Source organism: Drosophila miranda, chromosome 3, assembly GCF_003369915.1.
Source record: "Drosophila miranda strain MSH22 chromosome 3, D.miranda_PacBio2.1, whole genome shotgun sequence".
Lineage (NCBI taxonomy): Eukaryota > Metazoa > Arthropoda > Insecta > Diptera > Drosophilidae > Drosophila > Drosophila miranda.
The window spans coordinates 17,864,546-17,890,273 of NC_046676.1; the positions used below are offsets into that span (position 1 = coordinate 17,864,546).

Here is a 25,728-nt window from a genome sequence, read left to right on the forward strand (position 1 = left end):
GTTCGTTCCCAGAGGTTTCCGAATTGTGGTCTCTGCTGATAGCAGGAGGCGGTTTGGGGGGTATAAAAGGCTAGACAGTCCATTGGAGAGTCACAGTTGGGAAGTCTCATAGCTTCCAGTGACACCGCTCTGGCAAGCAAGTTTTTCTCCTCCTTCTGATTCTCCTCCCGGTACCAGGTACACCTTCAATCATCCGACATGGCTGACAAAAAGAATCTTCTGCTGCTCTTCGACCATCCCACCGAGCCCGTGTTCATGGACAAGGGCAAAACGGTGACCGTCTTCGATGTGCCGGACTCCTTCCTCACCGACCGCTACCGTCCCATCAGCAACGAGGTGCAGAGCCGTGTCGGCGAGAAGGTGGAGCAGCGGGTACCGGTGCGTGAGATCTCCATTCCGGATTTACGCATCCCCATGTCTCTGGGCCGTGACGAGCAGTTCTCCCTGTTCCTGCCCAAGCACCGTCGCATTGCCGGCCGCCTGATCGACATCTTCATGAACATGCGCTCCGTGGACGACCTGCAGAGCGTGGCCGTCTACGCCAGAGATCGTGTCAACCCGGTTCTTTTCAACTATGCCCTGTCGGTGGCCCTGCTCCATCGTCCGGACACCCAGGGTCTGGATCTGCCCTCCTTCTCGCAGACCTTCCCCGACCGCTTCATTGATTCCCAGGTTATGCGCCAGCTCCGGGAGGAGTCGTTTGTGGTGCAATCCGGCTCGCGGATGCCCATCACCATTCCCCGCGACTACACGGCCTCTGATTTGGATCCCGAGCACCGTCTCTGGTACTTCCGCGAGGATCTGGGCATCAACCTCCACCACTGGCACTGGCATTTAGTCTACCCCTTCGAGGCCTCCGACCGCAGCATCGTCGCCAAGGATCGTCGTGGCGAGCTCTTCTACTACATGCACGAACAGGTCATCGCCCGGTACAACATGGAGCGTTTCAGCAACAACTTGTCCCGCGTCCAGCCGTTCAACAATTTGCGCGACCCCATTGCCGAAGGGTACTTCCCCAAGATGGACTCCTTGGTGGCTAGTCGCGCCTGGCCGCCGCGCTTCGAGAACACCCGTCTCAGCGACCTGAACCGCGAGGCTGATCAGTTGAATGTGGAGATCGGGGACCTGGAGCGCTGGCGCGATCGCATCTACGAGGCAATCCACCAAGGATTCGTCATGGATGTGAGTGAAATCTGCCCCTTCTGTTACCCAGAAGTATTAATTCAAATTTGTCTCTTAGGAGCGTGGCACACGCATTCCACTGGACGAGGCCAAGGGCATCGATCATTTGGGTAACATGATTGAAGCCTCGATTCTGTCGCCGAATCGCGTTTTGGTAAGAATCATCTTTTCCCCTCCCTTTCTGAGAGACTAAAATATAGTACTGATGCTCCTTCCATCCATGCTGCACTTTTCAGTATGGAGATTTGCACAACAATGGTCACACATTCATCTCGTACTCCCACGATCCGAGCAACAAGCACTTGGAATCCTTCGGCGTGATGGGCGATGTCTCCACGGCAATGCGCGATCCAGTCTTCTACAAGTGGCATTCGTACATCGATCGCATTTTCCAGGAGCACAAGTCTCGCCTGCCCGCCTACACCGATACCCAGCTCAACTACACGGGCATCTCGATCACGGGCATTCAGGTGGCCACCAATGGGGGACAGGCCAATGCCCTTAGCACCTTCTGGCAGCAGTCGGATGTGGATCTGTCCCGCGGCTTCGACTTCCTGCCCCGCGGCAATGTCTTCGCCCGTTTCAGCCATCTGCAGCATCTGCCCTTCACCTATACCATCAACGTGAACAACGACGGAGGGGCCCAGCGCTTCGGCTATTGCCGCATCTTCATTGCCCCGAAGAACGACGAGCGTGGCCAGCCCATGCTGCTGCGGGAGCAGCGCCTGATGATGGTCGAGCTGGACAAGTTTGTGGTGTCGCTGAATCCTGGACCCAACACCATTCGCCGCCGTTCCACAGAGTCCAGTGTGACGATTCCTTTTGAGCGAACCTTCCGCAACCTGGACGCCAATCGGCCCACTACCGGCTCGCCCGAGGAGCTGGAGTTCAACTTCTGCGGCTGCGGCTGGCCCAACCACATGCTCATCCCCAAGGGCCTGCCCGAGGGTCTTCGCTGCGATCTGTTCGTCATGGTCTCCAACTACGAGAACGACAGGGTGAGTCAATTCTTTACCCATCCCTGATAGTCCTTAATCTGACCGCTCCTTGGGCTCTGCTATAGGTTGACCAGCAGCTGGTAGGTCGCTGCAGTGATGCCGCCTCCTACTGTGGCGTCCGCGATCGCCTGTATCCAGATCGCCAGGCCATGGGCTATCCATTCGATCGACTGCCCCGCACTGGAGCTGATCGTCTTGTCAACTTCCTAACTCCCAACATGAGCATCGTGGACGTGAACATACGTCACGAGAACCGCACGGTCACGCGCCAGACCCGCTGAATGAACCGCTCCTGCCCCGCACTGCACTGATCCACATCCACCCTGACGACGGCCTTGCACATCACTAGATATACTCGTACTCTTATTACTTTTAGCAATCTATTGCATCTTTATTGAGCTACTAGCCCCAGAATAAACAAGACATCATGGCATTCCACAAAGCTACTTTTGTTCTCAATTACGATTATTGCGGTGGCCTCTGGTTGCGCTTATCAGCCTCAGCCTCTGCTTCAGTTTCAGTTTCAGAAAAGCTTTAAATGTTTGCCCCATGCGAATGGGCGGCTCAGTTCTGTTCCAGCGGATCCGGCGTCAAGTGCGAAAGTGAAACTGATTCCACCTCCGGAGATGATTCTCCAGTGTCTATCCCTGCTGCTGATAGCAGCCATAGGCGTAAGTGCGCCACCAAACATCTCGCAAAGTGCCTAATCTGTGATTCCCAATCCACCATCAAACTCTCCCCACCATTTCAGCACTCATCCGCTGCTGCCAACTATGACCTCGAGGCCAAAACGTTTATTGATCAGTCGAGTGCGCGCTACTACAAGTTTTACGATGAAATAGCCGCTGAGACTTACTCGGCTAACAATGAGGACGACTTCGAGGCCCTATTCAGCAAGCTGACAAATGTGAAGAGGATTGCCGACGAGCTGGTCAGCATTTCGCGCCAGGCCAGCGGCTTCGACCTGAGCAGAGTCCAAAGCGTAGAGTCGAAGCATGCTCTTCAGGAATTGCGCAGCGTTGGCGATCTATTTGTGCTCGGGGACGACTACTTTTCGTCGGTGCAGATGAACCTGGTGGCCCTGCAGACCCTCTCAACGGACAAGGACATTGAGCCGTATCTGGGCGGGGCAAAAATGCCCGATGAGGACGACAGCCCCATAGCCTACTACCCGGACATACAGAAGATCGTGCAGCAGAGCAAGGACTCCGACGAATTAAAGTACTATTGGGAGACGTGGCGCGAGAAGAACCAGCTCTGGGCCTCGCTAAACTTCTACACCATCGTGCAGTCGTATCAGAAGGCGGCCAGGATTCTGGAGGTGCCTGTACATAAGCTCTGGTATCGCTTCGACAGCCACGAAATGCTGCAGCAGATGGAGCAGGCGATGGTGGAGCTGAAGCCCTTTTACCAGCAGCTACACTCCTTTGTCCGCCAGGAGCTGTTTAAGAAGTACGGATCGGATGTAATCGATCCCAATGGACCCATACCCGATCATCTATTTCAGCAGGTACTTGAGCAGGCCTGGGGTGCGGACAGTGTGCTGGAGGACTACTTTCCGCGCTCGGAGCTGCCGCAGTACGATGACTTTGTGAAGCATCTGAGTGCCAAGGCGCTGATCAATGAGTCCGAGAGCTTCTATACATCGCTGGGCTTTGAACCACTGTCCGCCGACTTTCACAAGAATCAGATAAAAGAGCCGAACGAAGACAAGCCGGACGACGACTGTCGGCCCTCCATCTTCGACCTGACCCCGCACGTATATCTCATGTACTGCGAGAAGGTCAGCTTTAGGAAACTGATGCAATACCACAGCCACATGGCCCGCGTTTACTACGCTAACCAGAAGAGCCAGCTTCCCTCGTACTATTTCAAGGCCTTCAATTTGGAGTTCCCTGTGGGTGAGGCGGTCGTCCTTTCTGCCTCGTCGCCCGCTCATCTGACCGGACGCGGACTGGCAAAGGGTGTGCAGTTCACCGAAAAGGCTCTTATGAATCGACTTTTCCGAATGGTGAGTCGCCTAGTTTCAGCTACTTGATTTTTCCACTAATCAAAGAATCCTCCTTCTGATTAGAGCATCCACACGGTTCTCAACATTCCCCTGTACTATGTGCACACCAAGGTGATGCATGATCTGCTGAACGACACCGTGGACATGGACACCGTCAACAGACACTACTGGCGACTGCTGGAACTGCATGCGGGCATTGAGCCACCATCGGACCGCACGGAGGGAGCAATCGACTTCCCCTACAAGTTCTATGTGAACATCGATCAAAATTTCCAGACTCAGTGAGTGGCGTTCCATTCTAGTCGATAATATTCTTAGAAAGTTATTCAATTCTTTGCTTCGGTTGCAGGAAATTCATCTCCGAGATACTGGGCTATCAGTTCTATCGCGCCTTCTGCCAGAAGAGCCATCATAGGGGACAGCTCCACAATTGCGATTTCTATGGCAACAATGCAGTGGGAAATGATTTAAGGCAGTCTTCTTTCTTTTTATAATCAAACCGTAAATTTATCCAGATTTATTTTTCCAGATCAATGATGTCTTTGGGCTCTACAAGGCCCTGGAAGGAAGTTGTGGGCAAAATATTGCCCAATAACGCCAGCCTCAGCAGCCTAGCACTTCTGGAGTTCTATCAGCCCGTTTTTGATTGGCTAAAGAATCATAACCGGCAGGCAAATGCTAAAATTGGTTGGACCTCCACCAAGAAAAGTAAGTCAACTGGTTTTTGTTTATGTGTCTATCACATTGATGTGCTTTTTATTTTCAGAAATTGTTTGAAGTGCTTCATTCTGTTGCTCTCTTTGATTGAAATAATAATTTAATCCAAAATATTAATAATTAAAATAAATTTAAATTTGAATTCAAATTAAAACGAACGTTTTGCAGTACTGGAAAATGTCAAGGAACCAGAAATTCTGGAACTAGTTCGGAAAGTTTTTTTATCTCGCTTGCACTCACATTATTACGCAGGCAGTTGTATAAGAGGAGAAAACGTGTGTGAGAGTGAAACAAATATTGTAGTGTTAAGGCGCGTAAAATTCACGATTCAAATGTTTAGCGCGCACTCATTTTTTTAAATAGGTTCGTTGAATGTTATTTCTTTTGCAAATTGCATTTATTGCTTAAGAACAATTTGCATAAAATTGCTAAAAAGTTAGTTTTACCTAAAGTTGCACAGAGATTGGAAGAATTTCCCAATGTACTGCCAGTCAGCCGTATAATCTGTTCCGGCTGTTGGCCGTTTTATGGCTACCCCGACCACAAATATCCGCTGGCAACCTGTGGCAGTGCAGGGCGGAGGTGGTGCCGTTCCAACCTCCAGACCAAGAGCCCTCGAAAAGCGGCTTTGGTTGAGTTGAAGTCTCGCAATCCGAAGCAACCCGAGAGCTAAGCCGTTCCCCCGCAGTGCGTTCGCCGCTTGATTGCGTCCACATCCACATCCGAGCCACTCTTGCAGCGATTGTCGCTGGGCAAGCACACTTTCTCACCGCTAATAAGGAGATTTCCGCTGTCAGGGGTTAGGGTTAGGGTATGGCTGCATCGACTTAGCTGGATCTCTGCCATACCGGACTTGGAGCTGGAGCTGTAGCTAGAGGGGCCTGCGCTTCGCTTCAGTTGCTGCGCGACAAGTCGTCGACAATGCACGGCTGGCGAAAGGTCAGCGATTCTGGGCCCCGGTCTCAGTGTCCGACTTCATGCGGTCATTAGCCACGACAAAGTCCAAGCCCATCAAATTGTGGAGCAATCGTGGAGAAGCCGTAGTCGCTGCAAGGTCGGCGGAGCCCTGCCTCCCACAATCCTCCCCCTGATAGCCGCCTGATAGCGGGCGTTCCTCGTTTAGCTGGGCGGTTGCCTTTTCCCACAAATGGATTTCCTTTTTGTCTGTGGGCGTCTGCGGGTGTGACAACTGAATGCATTGCGTGCCGCCCCTGCCTGCTGCTTGCTAATTGCGCCAAATGGCGGTGGCCGCGCGTACTCCTAGCGGAATGAATGGCCGTGAAATTGAATCATTTCCAGTTGCAGCTACAGCCATAGCCACTGCACACGGCTCGTGTGTGAGTCCAACTTTGACATGGCACGGCTGCCAGTTTCGAAACGGAGTTGAGTGAAAGGCACCCACGCCATCATCCAGGTATTTCTCTTTGATTTACTCACTGCTTTTATGCAAGCAATAAAGCTGAAATGAGGAACGTCGAGACAGCGTGTACCCTGACAGGCAACAGGCAATAGATCCTCCAAAGAGGTTCATGGCCGAGCATATTAGCTATAAATCACCCAGTCCAAAGATTAACTAATTCACTAATTAACCCTGATTCATAAAATCTTCCCTGATAGTTCTGTACAATTCTGATCTTATAGTATCCACAATACCCTCACCAAGAGTATAAAGACTTAAGTGCCCAATTTATGCATAGATACAAACATATATACAGAGGTATATATATGGGTACGTGTGTGTGGCTGTGGCTGTGGCTGGAGAAAAGAGCAGAAACGGAAACCGCAAAGGGAAAAGAAGTCAAATTAAATTTGCATGCCGACGTCAGACAATTTGGTGAACTTTTTTAAATTGCCCATCAGTGAATGCATTCACATCAACATTAACATTAAACATTAACCCAAACAAGATATCCATATAGTGTTTTTGCATGTGTATGTGCAGGTAAGTGTTACATGCGAATTTAGTTTACATATTCATCAGGCACATTCAGCGGAGCCAAATATTTTAACATTGATCTTGTCCACAGAAGCATCGAACAGGGAACGAGCGAGCAAATATAAACGGAATTCAACTTAAGCTGGAGTCCAAGTGGAGACCCAAGAGTGTCACAAAAAGGCGGAATCGCATGTGAATAGTTTTTAGCATATGTATTGTGTGGGGGGGGGATCACGTAGAGAATGGACTAAGCTCCCAAAATGGTTTCGTTACGTGTTTCCATTGTATAGTTATGTGAAGATATTCAAAAGACTGAAGACTATCAGCTTATAAGGAGGATCTATCGGAATGGCAAAAAAGGCTTGACTAGGGTGTATTATGGCATTATTCCTTTATTAGTGGTAAACAGTTTGCTCAAATTAAGATGCTTACGAAAGGGCTTTAGACGATAGTCCTTAGGGTGACTTATGGATGTTAGGTTGCGGTAAGCTAGCAAAAACTATTATGACCCACCATGGAGTGCCTGTATATATTCCCCCTATCAAGTCTAATGAGATTTGCGTTCGCTTTTACAGCTGCACATAATACGGACTGTAGTATCCCCCCCATCTGTGTGTAAAATTGAGTTCGACCAGCTATTCCGTCCGGCACACAGCTGTACTGTACAGTAATTACACTACACTTCAGGCCCAACTTTCATTACTGTGTGTGTGTGTATGTGTATGCAGATGCAGGAAGATGAAGCCGGAGACGAAACTGCAGATCATCATCAGCGTCACGCGCTCGCGCAAAAATTATGATTATTTGACGAAATCTCAAGCTGTGCTTTCTGCCAGCTGCCGCAGCGAGGCGCCCCAAAAAACCACAAGAGGAAAACAACCAGAAGAGGAGGCAATAACCACGGCGGACACCTCAGCACGTCTTGGCCCGGCATTCGCACAGCCAACGCCAACGTCCAAACCAGCCACAGCCAGAGCCAGAGCTGACCCCAAGCAATTAAGAAATTATGTATATTATGACGCGCTGTGATGATGGCAGCGCGGCAGTCGAATAAAAAACAATCAAATGTTAAAGCAACAAATCCGAATGCCTGATGTCTGATATCTGAGGCCGCCGATGCTGGAGCCGATGCTCGAAATAAGCATTATGTATACGCACTGCTGGACCTCGGAACCTGCAGGCAGTTTTGTTGCTTTGCTATTTTCCCCCCATCTTATTGGTTTTCTCATTTGATTACCCTTTCTTTACAATAATATAGCATGGCCATAATTATCATTTGTTGCATTTCATTTCTTTCAGAGACAGATACAACAAATACAGATCTTTTTGAGGTTGGGGAGCTTGAATCATTTTCCGCCTGCCACCTCCATTATGCTCAGAATACTTTTCTCATGGAAATGAGAGGGTTTAAAGCTCTTCTGTGGTCGCTTCCTGGCTTTCAAAAACAAAAACAAAAGACTTAAGACACGAACATGGGGTCGAGCCGTCCGCCAGGTCTTATGTAAGCGCGTGCTCGCCTTAAATTAAAGTCCACAATCAGGCGGCGACGACAAGGGGTCAGAGGAGATAGAGAGAGAGAGAGAGAGGTTGCTCAGCCCGCTGTGTAGGTGGAGAAATTATGTTGACATCATCGCCAAAAAATGGCCAAAGAAGCGAGCGATGCCGATTCCGATGCCGCTGGCGAAGCCCACAAGCTGGGCGCCTCTTGAAAAACAGAAAGAAAAAAATTAATTTTACTTTCATTTTCGTTGCGGCGAACGCTCATTTCTTTCAATTTTAATGAATATTTTTTGTTGGGTACCACAAAAAACTCCAGCAGCACAGCAGCAGCAGCAACCAGCAGCAAAACCATCATATCCGCAACTATTTCGAGGGGATCCGTACACCTTTTGGCTTGTGCCACTTCAACGAGATGATTGCACTTTGATTGTCCGAGACAGATCGGTTCCGTTTGGCCTTTAGCTCGGGTTGGATTCACTTTTGAATTGGTTTGTCAGGAAGCCTCTCTTCGGTAGTCGGTCTTCTCCCAAGTGCCACTGGGGTCTGCCGTTAGGCAGGGGCATTATCAAACTAACTGAAAGCCCAACTAACTAACTAGCTGATCGATCGATCGACTGACAGACTGATCGATTAAATGAAGTAAGCGGCTGCTGGATAGCTGCTGCAATGAGGAAGCGTCTGTCTATGAATATCCATCCCGTCAAATTGAATGAATCGAATTAGTCACCAGCCAAGACATCCAGCAACGCAAGGTAAAAGCCTTTGCCGTTTTAAAATTGTATTTTAATAGGCCAAATGTCAATTTCCTGGCCCGATGCCAAAAACGGTTATACCACGCCAGACGATTGTGAAAATCGAGCCAATTTTATTGCCAATTTCAGCTCCGACTTATGAAATGGCTTGCACTGTCAGCCCGCCGGCCAATTTTCTAGGTCACAATGGATACGAGTACACGAATCTTACGAAATTGAAACCTGGGCGCCCCATTTCCTTGTGAAAACCGCAGCCGTTCCCTCCTACGCACTAATGTCCAAATTAAACGTCTTTCCACAGTGGTGCATTGTAAAAGTTTGGGCATACGAAGAGCATCCCCATCTCCCGACAGACAATTGCATTTTACTCAACATAATTTCTAGCGTTTAAGTTTATGAGCTTTTTAGCCTGCTCAACGAGCGCAGACGACAGAGATATGTGTGCCCCCAGGGAAGATGACAGCCGCCGTATACTCGTACATATTTCTCGTCATATTTCAAATGGAAAATGCTGGCTTGAGTCGCCATAAAGCAGCTGCACACAAAACACCCTCCTCGGTTACGCATGCGTCCCATCAAAGTCTCTGTTGTATTGTATAAGGCCCCACTCTTCTTCCCCCATACGACACAAAAAAAATGTCGCAGTCAGACAGCTATTCGTAAAGCTGCCAGCATGAAGAAGAAACCTCTGCGGAGACAATTGTGTAATTAGCGAAAAGAAATACAGAAAAAGAGGAGGAGGAAATAAGAAAGAGTCAGAGGCGAGGCGGAGATGCAAAACAAAAAGATCTAAATGGCTATTCATAACCCCATCCACATTCCACATTTCCAGCTGCACGGGCCGGTTCAATTGTCTGGAAATGCTATTTGGTAATCCCGATCCGACTAAGACTCAACGGAATGCGGTCTCTTCTTTAGCTCTTCATATGCTCCCGCTGCTTCTGTTCAAAGTTATTCAATTTATGACACTTTGAATATAAAAACCCTTTGATTTTTATACCCAGTACTCAAAGTCCATAGGGGTATATCAGAATTGTGGTGAAAGTGAATGTGTTTAACATCCAGAAGGAAACGTTGCCAACCCCTTAAAGTATATGTATATATTTTTGATCAGCCTCATTAGAAGAGTCAAAATAGCCGTGTGTCCGTCCGTCCCGATGAGGGCCTAGATCACACAGACTACAAGAGCTAGAGCAACAAATGTTGTATCCAGACTCCTGTAAAATTACACTGTGACCCGCTTCCGGCCCCACAAAGAAACAAAGTCTGTAGCATCCACAATTTTGATGACACGTGAACGTGAACGACATATAAAATATATTATATAAGCTATTAGATCACAGATCCTTGATTTCCCCCTCGTTTGATTTGGTTATGGCTGGATCATATTGTTCTTCATCAAACAAGATCCATATTCAGCGCCTGGATTGACTGACTTTCAGTAGAACAACGTATTAGAGGTACTTCATTTTATATATTATAAAATAAGCATAAGAGTATTCCAGAAACGTTGGCTTTTCTCTTACGGCCGCACACTAATTGCCGCGAAGTTCGCAATCAAGTTTGGCTCGTGGCACAGACCCTATCACCATTGAGTGACTGACTGCGCGGCCCGACACTACGATGTGATTGACAGATCTGATCTCTGGCTTTTGGCACATCGCCACACAGGAATGGAGTGGAAAGTTTTTAATGTCCTAGCCACGCGTCGCTCCCCGACTCGCCTTCACCCCCCCCCTGGACAGCAGCATTGACACCACCACAGCGCTTCTTAAAGAAATTCTGATATTTATTATTTCTTATACAAACCGAAGATTGCTAATTGTCTGGCTAAATGTTGCCAATTTGTCAAGCGTTGCTAATCGAATTAGAAGGTGTTATTGATAATCGTTAAAAGCGATCGATCGTGCACAAACAAAAGATCAGAGCAGATTAGATCAGAGGGAGCACAAGCTTTGGACTTTGGGCGATGATCAATGGAATCATGGGTTCCGGCTGATTCTTACCGACACCCACAGCAAACGACAGAGAGATCTTTACGGCAAGAGTGGACAGCTGCCAGTGCAACTGCAACTGCTGCTGCTGCTTCTTCTGCCGATGACGCAGTCAGGGACTGGGACTGGGACTGGGACTGTTGCTGCGTCCATTATATCACCTTCAGGTGAGTGAAAGTGATGATGGCATGGCATTCGCAAGGCCTCAATGCTATTACCCGTTTGCGAATCTTTTCCTTCATGTGGCACACAGGGTGTGTGCTCCCTCGCGACTGTTTGGGTCTGGTGTTTGGGGCAAATGGGTGGATGTATGCTAATGTTGCATTTTTTGCGCCGCCTGCAAATATTTTTTTTCAATTATCGATTTTCGATTTTTGTTTGCCTTTTACTTTGAGGTGTGCGAGGTGGGGAAAAACGTTGCGACTTCCTCATTGCAGTTGTCTGTGTTGCAACAATCTCTGTGCATGTGTGTGTAGAGATGGGGGCAAGCGTTTTTGCGCTGCTTCAATTGCCGTTGATTTGCATGGCGGCGCCGAGAGAAATCGCAAATGGCCCACGAATTCCTAGTGCCAAATCAAATGTCTATCTCTGGAGACTAATGAATATTCATAATTATGGACAGGTCAGAGCAGAAAGCCGAAAGGCAACCCCTTGGAAATTGTGCCAAGCGAAATTCAGAGCAATTGCTACTCGACTTTGCGATCTCTAACGGTGGCAGGCCGGAGTGTATGCAAATATTTGCTTTGGCCGCAGAAAAGTAAAGCTACAGAAAACACTTTCCATCTGTCCCAAGTATCCGCCAGCAGCAGCAGCAACAGCAGCTGGACTGGAGCTGAAGTTGATTTGGATGTGGATGTGGAAGCTGGGGCAACATCGGCATCAGCACCCGCACCATTGCCAATGCCATACCCCCCGGCAGTATCATCATCGCAAGGGGCAGCTGTGGCCGTACCAGCCACAGATACAGATAAAGAAATGTGCCGCTGTCGATGGCGCTGCCGCTGCTCCTTTCACTTTCGACTCGCCTTCAACGGGTGTTCGAATCCAGAGCAAAATGGACTTTTAGCTCTGCTAAATAGCAAGGGGCAGCCACAAAAACAGCAGCGCCACCACCACCAAAAAACAAATAGAAGAAATCTACGAAAAAAGTCGTTGCCGGATGAATCATCTGAAAGCGGCGGCGGATGCGATGCCGATGTCGATGGTAACCGCTTCGTGGTTTTCCAAAGGCCAGTCCACGTCCACAAGCATGGGTGACACTCGCACACTCTCACGCATCGCATAGACATCGCATCAGATGTTGTGGGGATAAACCCCGTGCCACCCTGTTTTAAGATCAAGGCTCCCCTGACCAGCCTTGACGTTGAATTTTTTAGTATTCGTACGAGTGATCACGGTGCGAGCTTGAACGCTCGAGTGGATTGGATCTCAAAGCGATAACGGATGAAATGAACCATTGTGGGGGATGTGCGAGTGCGGCCGACAAAGATCATCAGTTGTTGAACTCCTCCGAAAGAGTGTTGGCCGCTTTGGAAGGTCTGGGAACTATTGTACTTGGGAGTGAACATTTAACTCGATTTACCTTCCTCTACTTCTATACATTCTGTGAACAAAATGCAATCCAATTGGTGGTTTCTTCAACAGTTTCATTTGATAGATTATACATAGATTGTAGATTATTATTATGTATTTTCATTTATTTTTTGGATTGCAATTTCATTTCCAGTTCTTCCAAAGACATTAAACCTCACCTCATCCGACCCTGGCCATGGGCTTTTTGGTCTGCTCTGCCTGGACACGGCGCACGCTTCCACACATACACATTTCAATCAAATCAAATGCAATTTGCTGTCAAAGCCGAGTCACAGCATGTCACAGTCTGTCAAAAGGCATTAAATGTTGCGACGCTTTTGTGATTTGTGGGTTCTTTTTTCTGTATTTTGTGGCCGAAGGCTTTGGACAAATATGAACTGAAAATGTTTAATTGGCGGCTGTCATGTTTGGGCAGCTATAAAACTGAAATAAAACGATGGCCGGACTATGACTCGGCCGCCTGGTACTTACTATTGACCATGGCGTCCAATGATGCTTTACGACTTCATATCATAATTACAGCTTACGAAATGGGTGCCGGGGGAGTTGATAGAGCGGGGGGATAAAATATGGTGGGGAAGAGGGTGAAGTCGACGTCTGCCGGCATTAAGCAATAATTTGTATTATTTGTACAATGCGGTGGCTGTTACAGTACGAGTACTCTTCTCTCTCTCTCTCTCTCTCTCTGCGTCCATCTCTTGTATATCTTTTACGCTTGTCTGTGCATTTATTGTTGCCTAATCGGTGATGGGAGACGAAGATGGAGAGCCGAAGCCGAAGCGACAGCTGTTTCCAAGCTCTCCTTTGCTTTGATTTTTCGTGCAAACGCACTCCACACTCCACAGCACAGCACAGCCGAAAAAAGCGCAGAAGAGTAGGAAGACAAGACGCCGCAAAAGCAGCAACAGCAACAGCAACAACAACGAGAGAAACGGCGACTGCGCAGCAGCTGGCAAAGCTCAGTAAGCCAAGCTTACTGGCGCTCGGCGCCTGCGCTTCAGTTCAGACTTCTTTGAGACTCCGCTCAAGAAGGTCGTGTTCAGCTCTAGCTCAGTTTGGGCTCGCGTACGTAATTACCGCTACTCACGGGCCTCGATCGTTGGCTGTAAGTGCAGGAGTGTCTGTGTATATGTTAGTTGAGATAAGATAAGACTCAGGACTTGGGGCGTCAATCAAACTGCAAATTAAGGCTGCGCTGCCCCAAATGATAGGTGATATTAGGATTAAAAGAGTTGGAGAGCGCAATAACTTTAGTGTTGGTGCTACGGATTGGATATAGCTTGCATTCGCCTGCAATTTCAAACAGCGACTCCTTCTCTCCACTCTCCACTCTCCTTCGATCTACGCCTAACAGTGAAAGTGATTTGATTTTGCAATTGGAGTCCGAGTCCGAGTCGGAGCTGCAGTTGCTGCCAGCGAGCGACTTTGAACAATATTTCTGCTTGTTTGCTGATCCGATCAGCCAGCAGCGAAAAGCGTTTTTTTTTTTTGTTTTATATTTTTTTTAGCCAGGCAACGCAAAGGCAAAACCAAAACAAATCCAACGAAACAAAACGCAGCAAAACAATAAACAAAAGTGCAAAGAAAACAGAAAAACAGCAAATAACAAACGTAAATTGCAAGCAATTTGTAATCTGGATCCTAATGCAATTTCTCTCTCTCCTTTTGCACAGTCGTTCCACTGTGGCCAAAACCAAATCCCCACAAAATACCATTAAGAAATCATCTTCAAATTGGATTAATAATCTGCAGATCAATCTATCCATATCCTTGCTTAAAGGTAAGTCAGAAACCAAAGAGATCGAGATAGCTAGATATCTAGACTAATTAAATTTCATAAATTTCACATTAAATCGAATCGACACTTATGCGGCAACACTAACCGCTGGCAGGCGATTAAATCATTTGCACATTGCAACACTTGCAACACTCGCATCGCACACGAACCGCACAAAAAGAAACTATTTACGGAGCAAAAGTAAAGCGTCATTATCTAATAAATCTTACCATATACTACTCGTATACCCACATTATTTTACACCCCATTCGGGTGCAGATACTTGCACCAGTAAATGCATAAAACGCAAACACCAGCCCAGACTCGGGCTCATGGCGTGGTCGGGGGGTGTCTTGCTAAATGTGGAAAGTATTTGCAATTGAATGCTTGCCACATGCCTGGACACATAATCCGCTAGAGTCAATTTGCCAGGGCTTTTTTTTTTGCCTTTGTGGGGGACACGGGATATGTGGCATGCAAATATTTCAATGGCTCTTTAATACGGGAATCCTTGCCGTTTACTGGGAAATTGCTTTTAAGTTACAACAAGCATTTATATGGCATCTATTTAGTTTGAGTTTAAGGGAATATTCTTTAAAAATTATCATATACTTAGCACAAAGATCTCAAGTGGGCAGATTCCCACTTTGAACTTGCGACCCAATAACACAATTAAATCACATTTTCAACGATATTGCAGTACAAACGGATTATTCAATCTGTTTCCAAATTAACAACGTGATAATTATTATATAAGCAGTACGAAGCAGACTTTGAATAATAAATAGCTGCCTTAAAAAAGTTAAAAGAAAAAACCATGTCAAGTCGCCAATAAAGCAAATAAAACCGAATCAGACGAAATGCAAAAACCAAACAAACAAACAACAAACCGGAAAACATAAATAGTCGGACAATAAAAGTGCGTGAAAGAAGGGCAAACGAAATGGGAAAAGAGACAAAAGAGAGATGAGCAGAGAGAGAGAGAGAAAGAGAAGCGACGCATTGGGGCAACTTAACCCCAATTTGGTTAACTGCAGCTTGAGCCACAAATTATTTGGCAACGTTTTTATGGCTCCGCCGAAGTCTCGTCTCGACTACACAATACATATATGTATATATATACTGTATAAGATATATATCACTGTGTGTGTGTAGGTATGACATGAACTTCATTATCAGCACACCCGAACGCCGAAGCCGTCCTTTTTTTTTGGTTTTTGGTTTTTTCTTTTTTGTAACATCTCTTTACGCCTTTTTCGTTTTCCTGAAATGGTTTTATTTTATTTTGCTTTTTCAATTTAGGGCTGGCTTACGAGGAGTATTGCGTAAGCGGAGAAACTCGTATTGCTGGGGCTGCTCTCTGGAGCATGTGATACTTACATATACATACATACATACTTGTAGAGACCTATAGTAGGTGCCATATATTTACCGTATATTTATTACGGTTGAGAACTTTCTTTCGGGACTGACACAAATTACTTAATTTTTAGGTGCCGCTGCTGGGGCTGGGGCCTTAAATCCGGTTTGGTTTTGGCTTGGACGGTTTTTGGAGGGGACTGAGATCTGACCCTTTTTTCATCATGTAATAAAACCCAAAATATACGATCTGCTTGTTGGAAAACAAGTTCCGCCAAATTGTGACCGTGGCCATGGATTTGTTAGCTCCGTTCGCCTTGCTTTTATTTTCTTTTTTGATGCTTTATGTAAATCTTATTTTTCTTCTTTCTTTCTTTCTTTCTTTTGTGCCCCCATTTTGCTCTTTTTCCTGGCCCGAGCTTATGTAAGTCAATCGAAACACTCGTCATATGCAAATGATTTCTCAATTTTTGCTGCTCTTTTTCAACGTTTTTCCTCTTTTGGTATGGATTTTGGCTCCGGCTCCGGCTCGGGCTTGGGCTTGGGCTTGGGTCAAATCGATTCGATGATGATTATGTATTCAGGTTGTTTTGTTTAATTATTTGTTTTTGGTTAATTGGTAGCTGTGGTGGGCGGGTCGGGGGAGGTGACCATAGTAGCTACTGGCTATACGGATCACCTAATTATCGGAGGCAACATTTATCACTGGGTTCGCCCTTTCGTTGCTTCAAGTTCGTGTCTTAAGTCGTTTGTTATTCCGTTTCCAAACCAGTTTGGGGTTTCCCCATTTCTCTCTGTAGCGACTAGCGACTAGCGATTACCGGCTAGAATTGGTTGGATAGCCACAACAATTTGTTTGCCTGTTTTTTAGCGCCCGACAAAATCTTTTGATTAATATTGCGCATACGCTATGTGTGTTGCGCTAATTGCATAATCATCATCATTCCCATCACCATTCGCATCGATGTGATTTGCATGCCATGCTTAATATATGTACATATGTACATACATATGTACGAGGCAAGCGCCTTTTGTTTTTGTTGCCATGTCCGATAGTCTGGCACTGGCACTAGCACTAGCCACTTCTTAACACCCGACTGCCGCCGGGTTGACTGTTGACTTAACACATTCGTAACAATTGCGTAGCAGCCTTGTGGCTTGTATGATGAATGCTAATTAGCGCACACTCCTCGCTGCAGCAGACGTCACAGTTGTACGTACGAGTATTGATTATGTGGTCGGGCGGGCGTGCTTGCCGCAGCCCCCTCGGCTTACAACGGCACTTACCTTACCCAATAACACCTTGGAGCGCGGCTTTCATCGCGTTGCGTCTGCGTCGCCTCTAATACTATATTTCGTTTGTTTTCGTTTTCGGTTTTTCTGGTGTTTTTTTTTTTCCCGTTCGTTAATTTTTTGGCTGGACAAAATGTGCCAATGGCAAGGCATGGCATGGCATGACACCAATTTCCATTTAATTTGGCCGCTCAGCCCCGCATTGAGCCAGGCAGCCAAGACGAGCGCAGCGCAGCTGTTTGACCTACTTGGTGGATTGTTGGTGGGGCTGCTGGACGTGGATGTGGTGCTGGTGGTGGTGCTGGTGCTGTTTGTGGGAAAGTCAAATGGGTTTAACCTTTTGGCTTGTGCAAACAATTGGTAAATGCAATTGGTAGCAATTCAAAATAATTGAGCAAATCTATTTTAATTCAAGTTTGCCAAGAAGAGACAACCATCGACAACCAACCTGGCAGTGGCAGTGGGAGTGGGAGTGGAGTGGAGTGGAGTGGTGCTTATCTTGATTGTCTCTCTTGATTGTTTGACTCGACTGCCATGAAATAAATAAATGAAAAATTGTATGGTTAGGGTAAAAGTTGGGGGAATACCCGCCGCACACCTTTTGAAGGGGGGGGAGAGAAATATTTTGTATATTGTAGAAAGCGAAACCTTCTTTGTGGCAACAAATCTAGTAGTCTGTTATTTATCACTTTCATAAACAATCTTTCGGCAGGCAGCTCTTTATGTATGTTTTGATTCCTTCATCCATTTATCTATCGTTTTTCTTCTGCTTATTTTCTGCTGATAAGCTGAACAAAGAAAGCTTCTTTAAAATCTCTCTCAGAGAGTAAGAGATCTTAAGCTGCCTGAAGCTCATTTATCGCTGTTCCCCTCCCACTTTAAACATAAATTAAATTTCAGCAGTCATTGGGTGCTTCTTTCTTTTGTCAGCTTTTTCTTTAATTCATTTTTCATGCCTGCTTTTGGGTCTGGGTCTGGGTCTCCTCCATAATATAAGCACTTTTCCCCCGACTCAACAAAATGCATACAAATTTCCTTGACTCGCTTCATTTCAACAAACGAGAAACAACGAATTTGACAACTTTTGGCTGAGCTTTTGTGTAGCCCCGTGCTGCCGGTGCCATTGTCATTTCGCGCATTAGGCATTGTCTTCATCAAATTTTCTAGTTTTCCATTGTGACGAGGGAGAGGGAGAAGGAGCGGGAATTGCTTTGAATTATGCGTGAACCGAAGAGAGAGAAAAGTTTCTCAGGATTTGTGACGCACAATCAACTCTGCTGATGCGAAGTCCATGTCCAATGAGGCACTCAGCATCGTATCGCCTTGCATCGCATCGCATCGCATCTGCATACGCAACTGCAACCAGTTGGAGGTAGCTGCTGTTGCAACTGCTGCCTCTGCTGCTGCTGCAGCTGCGGTTGCGCATTTAAAATGCATTTATCTCAATTACGAGCAGAAAGAGCAACAAAATCGCTTGTTTACAGCGAAATGAAAACGAAAACGAAACGAAATGAACGACGCATTGTTTTGCAGCAGAAAATAAAAACTTTCACTGCCACAAAATCAAAAAAAAAAAACACAAAAAAACTAAAACAAAAGTAATCATGTTGCGGGCGGGGGCTGCCTCAGCGGAGAGTGGGGGTGCCGGTGCCCCGAAAAAGAGGAGAAGCAGAAACAGAAGCAAAAGCAAAGCCCTGGAAAAGTGTTGTTAATTAAAACAAATAAACTGAAAGGCCAGGCCCAGGCCAGTCAGCAAACTGATTGTAAATTGTGCGTGGCAGAAGGGGCATTGGAAGTGTGAAAGAAGCAGCAGCCGGAGAAAGAGAGGGCACAACAGAAAGACAGAAAGAAAGAGCAGCACAAAAGAAAGGCAGAAAGTGAATGCTGCAAAAGCCAAAGCAAAAGCAAAAGCGAGTTTCCGGCGTCCTTCACTCAAGGCCGTTCCGTTGCAGTGGACGCTGCACGCATGCGCCACTGTGGCAGCTGCTGTGTTGCAGCTTTTCATCCAGATGGTGGTGGTGATGGAAGGGGCAGCTGTCCGCTAAATTAATATTTATGTAATCTCGAGGACGGATAAGCTCTTCCTGCGCCTGCGCCCGCTTTCCAACACTGACAAATATGTAAATTAAATTTCTGCAACACGTTGCATCACTGAGTGGGGGGGGGAGGTCTGCAGAGGAAAAAGCTGGTATTTTAGCTAGCAAAACCAGTTGAACCGCCAAAAAAAATACAATATTTCATAATCAACATCCAACATCCATCCACAAAAGAAACAAAATGCCCGCAAAATGTGTTAAATGTTATGCAAACCATCTGCTACGGCTGTCGATGCCCGGTGCCATGCCGCAGAGTCACGTCACGATTCGGTTGGCATGCACCAGGAAGCATACCCTACCTCCCTATCGATCTGTGCAACACGCTTGCCTCTGTCTCTGTCTCGGTCTCTGCCCTGGCCCCTGCCTCTGCTCCGAAGCCGCAAATCAAGTTCAAAATGTCAAGTTTGCGCCCGCACAAATCAACCGAAAAGGAAGCGTTGCAGTGCAGCAGCAGCGCAGCAGCAGCTCAGTGGTGCTTGAACTCGAAATGAAAGTGAAAATACGCCAGCAGCGACGTCCACATCGACTGCGACTGCGAATGCGATTGCAGCTGAGAGCAGCTGAGCGAAAAAAGCTCACAAACTCTTACTTTCAAAGCTGCGCTGACTAGCCTCTGCAGAAGGGCAGCCACCAGCAAGATGTCGACCATTGAATACCCTTCCCATGCGAAATAGCTTCAAGGGCAACGTTGAGTAGGAAGTTTCTTTAGAGATATTTAGGCTTAAATTTACACACACATTCCACACGGTGTTAGTGGATTTTTATCTCAAACTCTCGCACCTCTAGATCTTATGCGAATATTTCCAATAAGATATTATCACTGAACTAATACGCCCTGTGTGGTGTGGTCTAGGGTATTGAAATACAAGTCGGTTGGGCTTTTATTGCACTTTTTACAATCACATTCATTCATTTCCTTCTATCGTTAAACGTAAAAAGCATAGAAAACACTAAACAACAAAATAAAAAGTGAAATTAAAAAACGCTGCGAATTTCCAGCTGCTGGGTGATGGTTTTTCCAGTTTTCCCAGATGCTTTTATCCCGCCAGCCACCACACAGCAACCAGCAACTCGTTTACCAAAAACTTAGCTGGTAGCTGGCGATCGAGGAAATGCACGCGTGATGCAGTTGCAAGTGCAGCTTTTGTGGCTGCAACCAACTGCAAGTTAAACCGTAAATTGATGATTTAAAATTAATTTGTTGCGCGATTAATGGGAATTTAATGCGCAAAGCGGAGATTATGGCTGCCAGATGAAAGCTCATTTGGGCATTTATGAGTTTTACGACGATGATGGGCGTTCGTTTCATGCAACACACAACACACCCATGCACCCACTTCATCGGGGAGTAGAGTTAATTGCCAAAATATTCGAATACGATGGAAACTACAAAAAACTAAAACCCGTTCTTCTCTTTCTATCTTTCGTTTATCTGCCGCAGGCAATTAAGGAAGTAATTTTGTTACCGAAGCTCTTCGTGGATGTCTATGTGGATGTCGCCAGCCAAATAGCGCGATGCGATGCATGCAACCACACGAAACCGCTTGAAAAGTCGCTGTTAAAGCGTCAACAGCAATTGCCATAATTGCCATTGGAGCAGCACACACACACACACACACGGACACACTCCCAGATACAGAGGAGTCCAATAACCGCTGGACAAACATCCAACAACCAGCAATCCAACACCCAACCCGTACCCGTGCCCGTGCCCGTACCTATACCCGCACCCGGACCAATTCAGCCATCAAAACGAAACTTGCCACACGAGCTATCCGAGGCAGGCACATAGAAACACACACACACACACACACAAAATCCTCAAGTCCCACTGAATTGTAACATAGACGGGGAGTCGAGCTTGAAAATCTCCAAAGCCAAAACAAAGTCCAAGACCGAGAGCAAGACCAAAAAACCAGTGGGGAGATCAATGAACGCGGCACGCAGCTGACAACAGCAGCACCACCAACACCACCAGCAGCAGCTCAGTGAAGCATAGGAAAGGCGCCACGGACGGACACCAGGCTGGGGCGGCGTTCAAGTTCAAGCATCAACTATTCCGACGACGACGGCAAGCAGGAAGTGCCGCGGCTGCACCTTAATTGGAGGCAGTGTCATTAGCACCAAAAACAACAACAACAACAGCAACAAAAGCTGCCTCAACTGAACAACAACAACCAACCAACGCTCATCCTGCTCGATGTAAGATGTTACTGACCGACAACAGCAACGAGCTCCACACAAGAAGCAACAGCCGCAGTCGCAGCCGCATCTGCACCTGGAGATGGAGCCTGATCCAACTGTTTGCCCTTTGCTGGTGCTGCCTCTACTCAGTGCTCAGTGTTGAGGCGGCCACACCCACCACAGTGTCCACGGGGCAACTGCTGACGGGACATCAGCTGCTGCCCTGGCAATCACCGGCGGCGGCGGCGGCGGCGGCGGCGGTGGCCACATCCTCCTCGCCCTATGCCACCGCCACGTTGGCGCCCACGGCTCGCAATCTGTACGCGCCCTTCCAGCGCTTCAGTCAGCAGGACGACATCAGCTTCAAGGATGTGCGCCAGCGCAGCGACGGCACCATTGTGCAGTCCTTTGGTTCCTATCGCACCGCCCGCCAATTGGGCGTGCCTGCGGCCGCCGCAGCCCAGCGCCGTTCCGATGCCGCCGTCGAGATCATTCCGGCGCCCTCGGTGGAGCTGCCTCAAGGCGACCTGATCACGATACCAAAGCAACTGGTGCCCACGATGCCGGAGAACGTGACGCGGCAGGGCAGGCAGCGCAACTACATGTACATCCCCCTCCAGACGGAGGCAGATCCCGATTCTGCCGGAGCCCTCCTTCAACTGCGTCCGAGCCGAAATGCCACGCTCTCCTCGCTGGGACCGCCTGCCGATGGAGTAGCCGCTGTGGCCCATCAGTTTGCAGCGGAATTGGCCACTCAGGGCAGTCCTGAGCAGCAGCCGCTGGAACTCGAGCCAGAACGAACGGAACGCAGCGATCTGGTGGCCTCTGCCAGCTCCACGGACAAGCTGGAGTACGCGGAGCCGGAGAATACCAGTCGCCGCGTGGGCTTCCAGTTTCCCAGCTACAGCCTGAAGCCCGCGAGTCCCTTCCATCCGCAGTCCTATCGCGAGGACAACCCCATCTTCGGGGAGACCAGTGGAGCGGGGTTCGAGCCGCAGCCATACAGCGAGGATGCCTCGCCCACGTCCACCCAGTACGAAGGGCACGAGACGCGCCACACGCGCCAGCTGTACTTCGACTCGGACGTATCGCCCTCAAGCTTCGAGTTCCCGGGTCTGTCGAGCAACTCCAAGCCCCACGGCCTCAAGCTCTATCGGGATGATGTGACCAAGTTTGGGGACATCAACGGACCCATCACGGCCCTCCCACAGCGTCCCCAGCGTGGCTTCTACTTCGGAGATACGGAATTCCGGACGGGACCTCCCGCACCCATCCGCCAGTTTGGACCACAGAAGAACTTCCAGGAGTACGTGGGTCCCAGCGACTATCAGGGCTCCCGCAAGAGTCGCTACTATCCGTACAAGTCGTCGCGCAGTCCCCGTGTGGTGTTCCCCTCCAACGACAATGTGGGAACCACTGGAGTCAGTGGTCCGGCGGGCAGCAGCGGACCCTCCGGCACAGGAGTGTACTTCAGCGATAACCTCGCCTTCAGGTTAGTAGCACACACACACAGAGTGAGCGATCGATCATGTTCTGAGCGTTACCTTCTCTGTTACCCTATAGGGATCAGAACTTTGGCATCAACGAACTGGCCGCCGTGCAGGATGTGCGCAACGATTACAGTCTGCAGGAGCTGGACAACGCCTCGGAAGCCACCAACAGTCCGCAGTCGGCGAGCACGTTCAAGGAGAAAGGTAAGTCCAGCCCAGCCCCAACCCCACCCAGCTCCCTGCACCCAATCCAAGCGGAGCCCCAATCCCCGCGTTCAGTAGAGCATAAGTTAGAGTCGCTGCTGCTACTGCTGCTGTCACTGCTGGGAAACTGCTTGCACTAGGCCAACATGTAATCCTTCGAAACCCAACCGAAACACCACCTCCACACCACAACACAACACAAGAAAAAGCAACCCATTCCGATACCGATACCGATTCCGATTCCCATCCGACAGTCGACATCACAACGAACATGGAGTGCCAGAACCGCGGCGGCACTTGTGAGTTCTTTTTGGGCTGCTGGCTGTCCGGTGGCCTCATTCAGGGCACCTGCAACGGAGTGCTGCGCGGCTGTTGCCACCGCACGGCCAAGTCGGCCAATCTGCGCAGCTCGGACTATGTGGGCAACACCGTAGATCTCACAGATCTGCCGCAAAAGAACTACGGACCGGTCAACAACGAACCCAGTGAGTGTGGCAGCCTCAACTCGAACCAATCCAAAACCAAATCCCAACCCAAACCCAAATCAACTCCCAAGCACGTGCACACTAAAACCCTCCCCACCCCACCCAAAAATCGGTTCAACGAAATAGTTGAGAAATAATTTGCATGCCACAAAAATCTAACAAATTTACGTACTCTTTATGTACATATAAGTACTTTGTAGTTCGTTTTGTTTTTCTCCCATCTTCATTAAGTAGTATATTATGTAGTTATGCACTCGTAATTCGTACTTGTAAGTATTTGTTTTAGTTACACTCTTGGCTAGGTTTCAGCGCCCAATTAAGCTGAGCTGCTGTACTCTCGGATGTATGCACGCCACTAAAACCGAGCCGAAGCCCCCCTCGAAGGAGGCAGAAAGAAAGGCTGGGGCTGGAATGAAAGATATAGATATAGAGTTTAATTGCCAAGCATGAGCATGTTAATTACCACAGCACGCTAATGATAATTAAGCCATATTACACATAGCTTAACGGCATTACGCTCCATGTGCAAGACACGGGTAGACCTCCCAAATGAACCCCCAGACCCTCAGTTGGACGAGACTAGAGACTAGAAAGCGGAGACAGACCAGACCCACCCGGCAGTGGCAGACCCACCCATCGCGATGCTTTCGTTGTTTTGTTGTTTTTGCCTAATTGCTTGCTTGCTTTGTGATCGATCACTCTGTTTAATGCTTCACTAATCCCTCCATATATGTATCCTTCCGATCCGAGGGATCTCTGAGTTCAATCTCTACTAACTGAGAGCGTTTTCCGTTCCCCCTTGCCATTCCAGGTTGCGGCATCTCGCTGGCCAAGCAGACCGCCCAGCGCCGCATCGTGGGTGGAGATGATGCCGGCTTCGGCTCCTTCCCCTGGCAGGCCTACATACGCATTGGATCATCCAGGTAAGCACTGAAAGAAGGCACTAGCTGCTCCATTACTGAATGGAATATGGGCTTCCTCCTTGCAGATGCGGAGGATCGCTGGTATCGCGCCGTCATGTGGTCACCGCCGGGCATTGTGTGGCTCGGGCCACTCCTCGTCAGGTGCACGTCACACTGGGCGACTACGTGATAAACTCGGCCGTGGAACCACTGCCGGCTTATACTTTCGGTGTTCGTCGGATCGATGTGCATCCGTACTTCAAGTTCACCCCGCAGGCGGATCGCTTTGACATCTCAGTGCTGACGCTGGAACGGACCGTGCACTTCATGCCACACATAGGTAAGCACCCTATTGCGCTTTCCTTCCGAAAGCTGCTCATGCTGATTATCTTCCCACTACAGCCCCCATCTGCCTGCCCGAGAAGAACGAGGACTTTCTGGGTAAATTCGGATGGGCTGCCGGCTGGGGTGCTCTGAATCCGGGCTCTCGGCTGCGTCCCAAGACGCTGCAAGCCGTCGATGTTCCGGTGATCGAGAACCGGATCTGCGAGCGCTGGCACCGGCAGAACGGCATCAATGTGGTCATCTATCAGGAGATGCTCTGCGCGGGCTACCGCAATGGGGGCAAGGACTCGTGCCAGGGCGACTCGGGTGGACCGCTGATGCACGACAAGAACGGGCGTTGGTACTTGATCGGTGAGTGTCCCTTCAAGAGACTTGCTACCTGCATCTATACTCATTTCCCTCTCCCTCTTCCAGGTGTCGTCTCGGCCGGGTACTCGTGTGCGTCCCGTGGCCAGCCAGGGATCTACCACAGCGTGAGCAAGACCGTCGACTGGGTATCCTATGTAGTTGGCCTCACGATGAACATCTGATGGATTTACTACTAATTTATTCTCATCGTTTCACATTCGCAATCGCAATCGCACCTGTCTGGTGCATGATTTTGTACATAATTCACTTCATTCTGCTCACTGAATACTGAATTCTGATCAATGCTAACTCTATTTATGAATACAAACGAATTATATCATTTAATGTAATTGAACAAATTAGCGCAGTACAATTTAGCGGATAGAAATGGACGGTATGTACTGCATATGTACATGTGTGAATCTGTATCTAAAAGATGCTCATCCGTGCGACATTATTGCAGAGCCAGCCCTAAACTAATTATAATTAATGATTAATAATTATGGATTAATTTACGTAGTCATATGCGCTGTTATGTAATTTTAATACTATTTATGAACTA

General features: G+C 48.1%; 3 protein-coding genes and 1 long non-coding RNA gene across 5 annotated transcripts; all 4 read left to right on the forward strand.

The window, feature by feature from the left end:
• Window positions 1-79: 79 nt before the first annotated feature.
• Window positions 80-2,622, forward strand: LOC108160481 (phenoloxidase 2). The gene is made up of 4 exons (XM_017294501.2): window positions 80-1,182; window positions 1,241-1,336; window positions 1,419-2,180; window positions 2,246-2,622. Exons 1-4 carry the CDS (start codon window positions 199-201, stop codon window positions 2,459-2,461), a joined length of 2,058 nt encoding a protein of 685 aa, XP_017149990.1. The 5' UTR covers window positions 80-198; the 3' UTR covers window positions 2,462-2,622.
• LOC117187828 (angiotensin-converting enzyme) lies at window positions 2,608-5,056 on the forward strand. Its single transcript, XM_033390690.1, has 7 exons — window positions 2,608-2,631; window positions 2,708-2,851; window positions 2,932-4,191; window positions 4,255-4,472; window positions 4,541-4,663; window positions 4,721-4,899; window positions 4,958-5,056. Exons 1-7 carry the CDS (start codon window positions 2,608-2,610, stop codon window positions 4,966-4,968), a joined length of 1,959 nt encoding a protein of 652 aa, XP_033246581.1. The 3' UTR covers window positions 4,969-5,056.
• An 8,645-nt stretch (window positions 5,057-13,701) lies between these two features.
• LOC117188350 lies at window positions 13,702-20,691 on the forward strand. Its single transcript, XR_004472556.1, has 3 exons — window positions 13,702-13,788; window positions 14,357-14,463; window positions 20,650-20,691. It is a non-coding gene; the product is annotated as an uncharacterized LOC117188350 (long non-coding RNA).
• LOC108160900 (serine proteinase stubble) lies at window positions 20,692-25,719 on the forward strand. Of its 2 annotated transcripts, XM_017295172.2 has the most exons (7): window positions 20,692-22,884; window positions 22,956-23,086; window positions 23,341-23,571; window positions 24,383-24,494; window positions 24,560-24,813; window positions 24,876-25,169; window positions 25,233-25,719. In XM_017295172.2, exons 1-7 carry the CDS (start codon window positions 21,416-21,418, stop codon window positions 25,346-25,348), a joined length of 2,607 nt encoding a protein of 868 aa, XP_017150661.1. In that variant the 5' UTR covers window positions 20,692-21,415; the 3' UTR covers window positions 25,349-25,719. The 2 variants fall into 2 exon arrangements, with proteins under 2 accessions (XP_017150661.1, XP_017150662.1); XM_017295173.2 differs by lacking the exon at window positions 23,341-23,571.
• The last annotated feature ends 9 nt before the right edge of the window (window positions 25,720-25,728 follow it).

What these genes read in the sequence shown, in the direction of transcription:
- LOC108160900 (XM_017295172.2), top strand. Translation starts at nt 21,416, where the DNA reads ATGTTACTGACCGACAACAGCAACGAGCTCCACACAAGAAGCAACAGC. An exon ending in GAGCACGTTCAAGGAGAAAG is followed by an intron (nt 23,087 to 23,340) that starts GTAAGTCCAGCC and finishes CCCATCCGACAG; the next exon opens with TCGACATCACAACGAACATG. An exon ending in ACCGGTCAACAACGAACCCA is followed by an intron (nt 23,572 to 24,382) that starts GTGAGTGTGGCA and finishes TTGCCATTCCAG; the next exon opens with GTTGCGGCATCTCGCTGGCC.
- LOC108160481 (XM_017294501.2), top strand. Translation starts at nt 199, where the DNA reads ATGGCTGACAAAAAGAATCTTCTGCTGCTCTTCGACCATCCCACCGAG. An exon ending in ACCAAGGATTCGTCATGGAT is followed by an intron (nt 1,183 to 1,240) that starts GTGAGTGAAATC and finishes TTTGTCTCTTAG; the next exon opens with GAGCGTGGCACACGCATTCC. An exon ending in CCAACTACGAGAACGACAGG is followed by an intron (nt 2,181 to 2,245) that starts GTGAGTCAATTC and finishes GCTCTGCTATAG; the next exon opens with GTTGACCAGCAGCTGGTAGG.
- LOC117187828 (XM_033390690.1), top strand. Translation starts at nt 2,608, where the DNA reads ATGGCATTCCACAAAGCTACTTTT. An exon ending in CATTCCACAAAGCTACTTTT is followed by an intron (nt 2,632 to 2,707) that starts GTTCTCAATTAC and finishes TTTCAGTTTCAG; the next exon opens with AAAAGCTTTAAATGTTTGCC. An exon ending in TGAATCGACTTTTCCGAATG is followed by an intron (nt 4,192 to 4,254) that starts GTGAGTCGCCTA and finishes CCTTCTGATTAG; the next exon opens with AGCATCCACACGGTTCTCAA.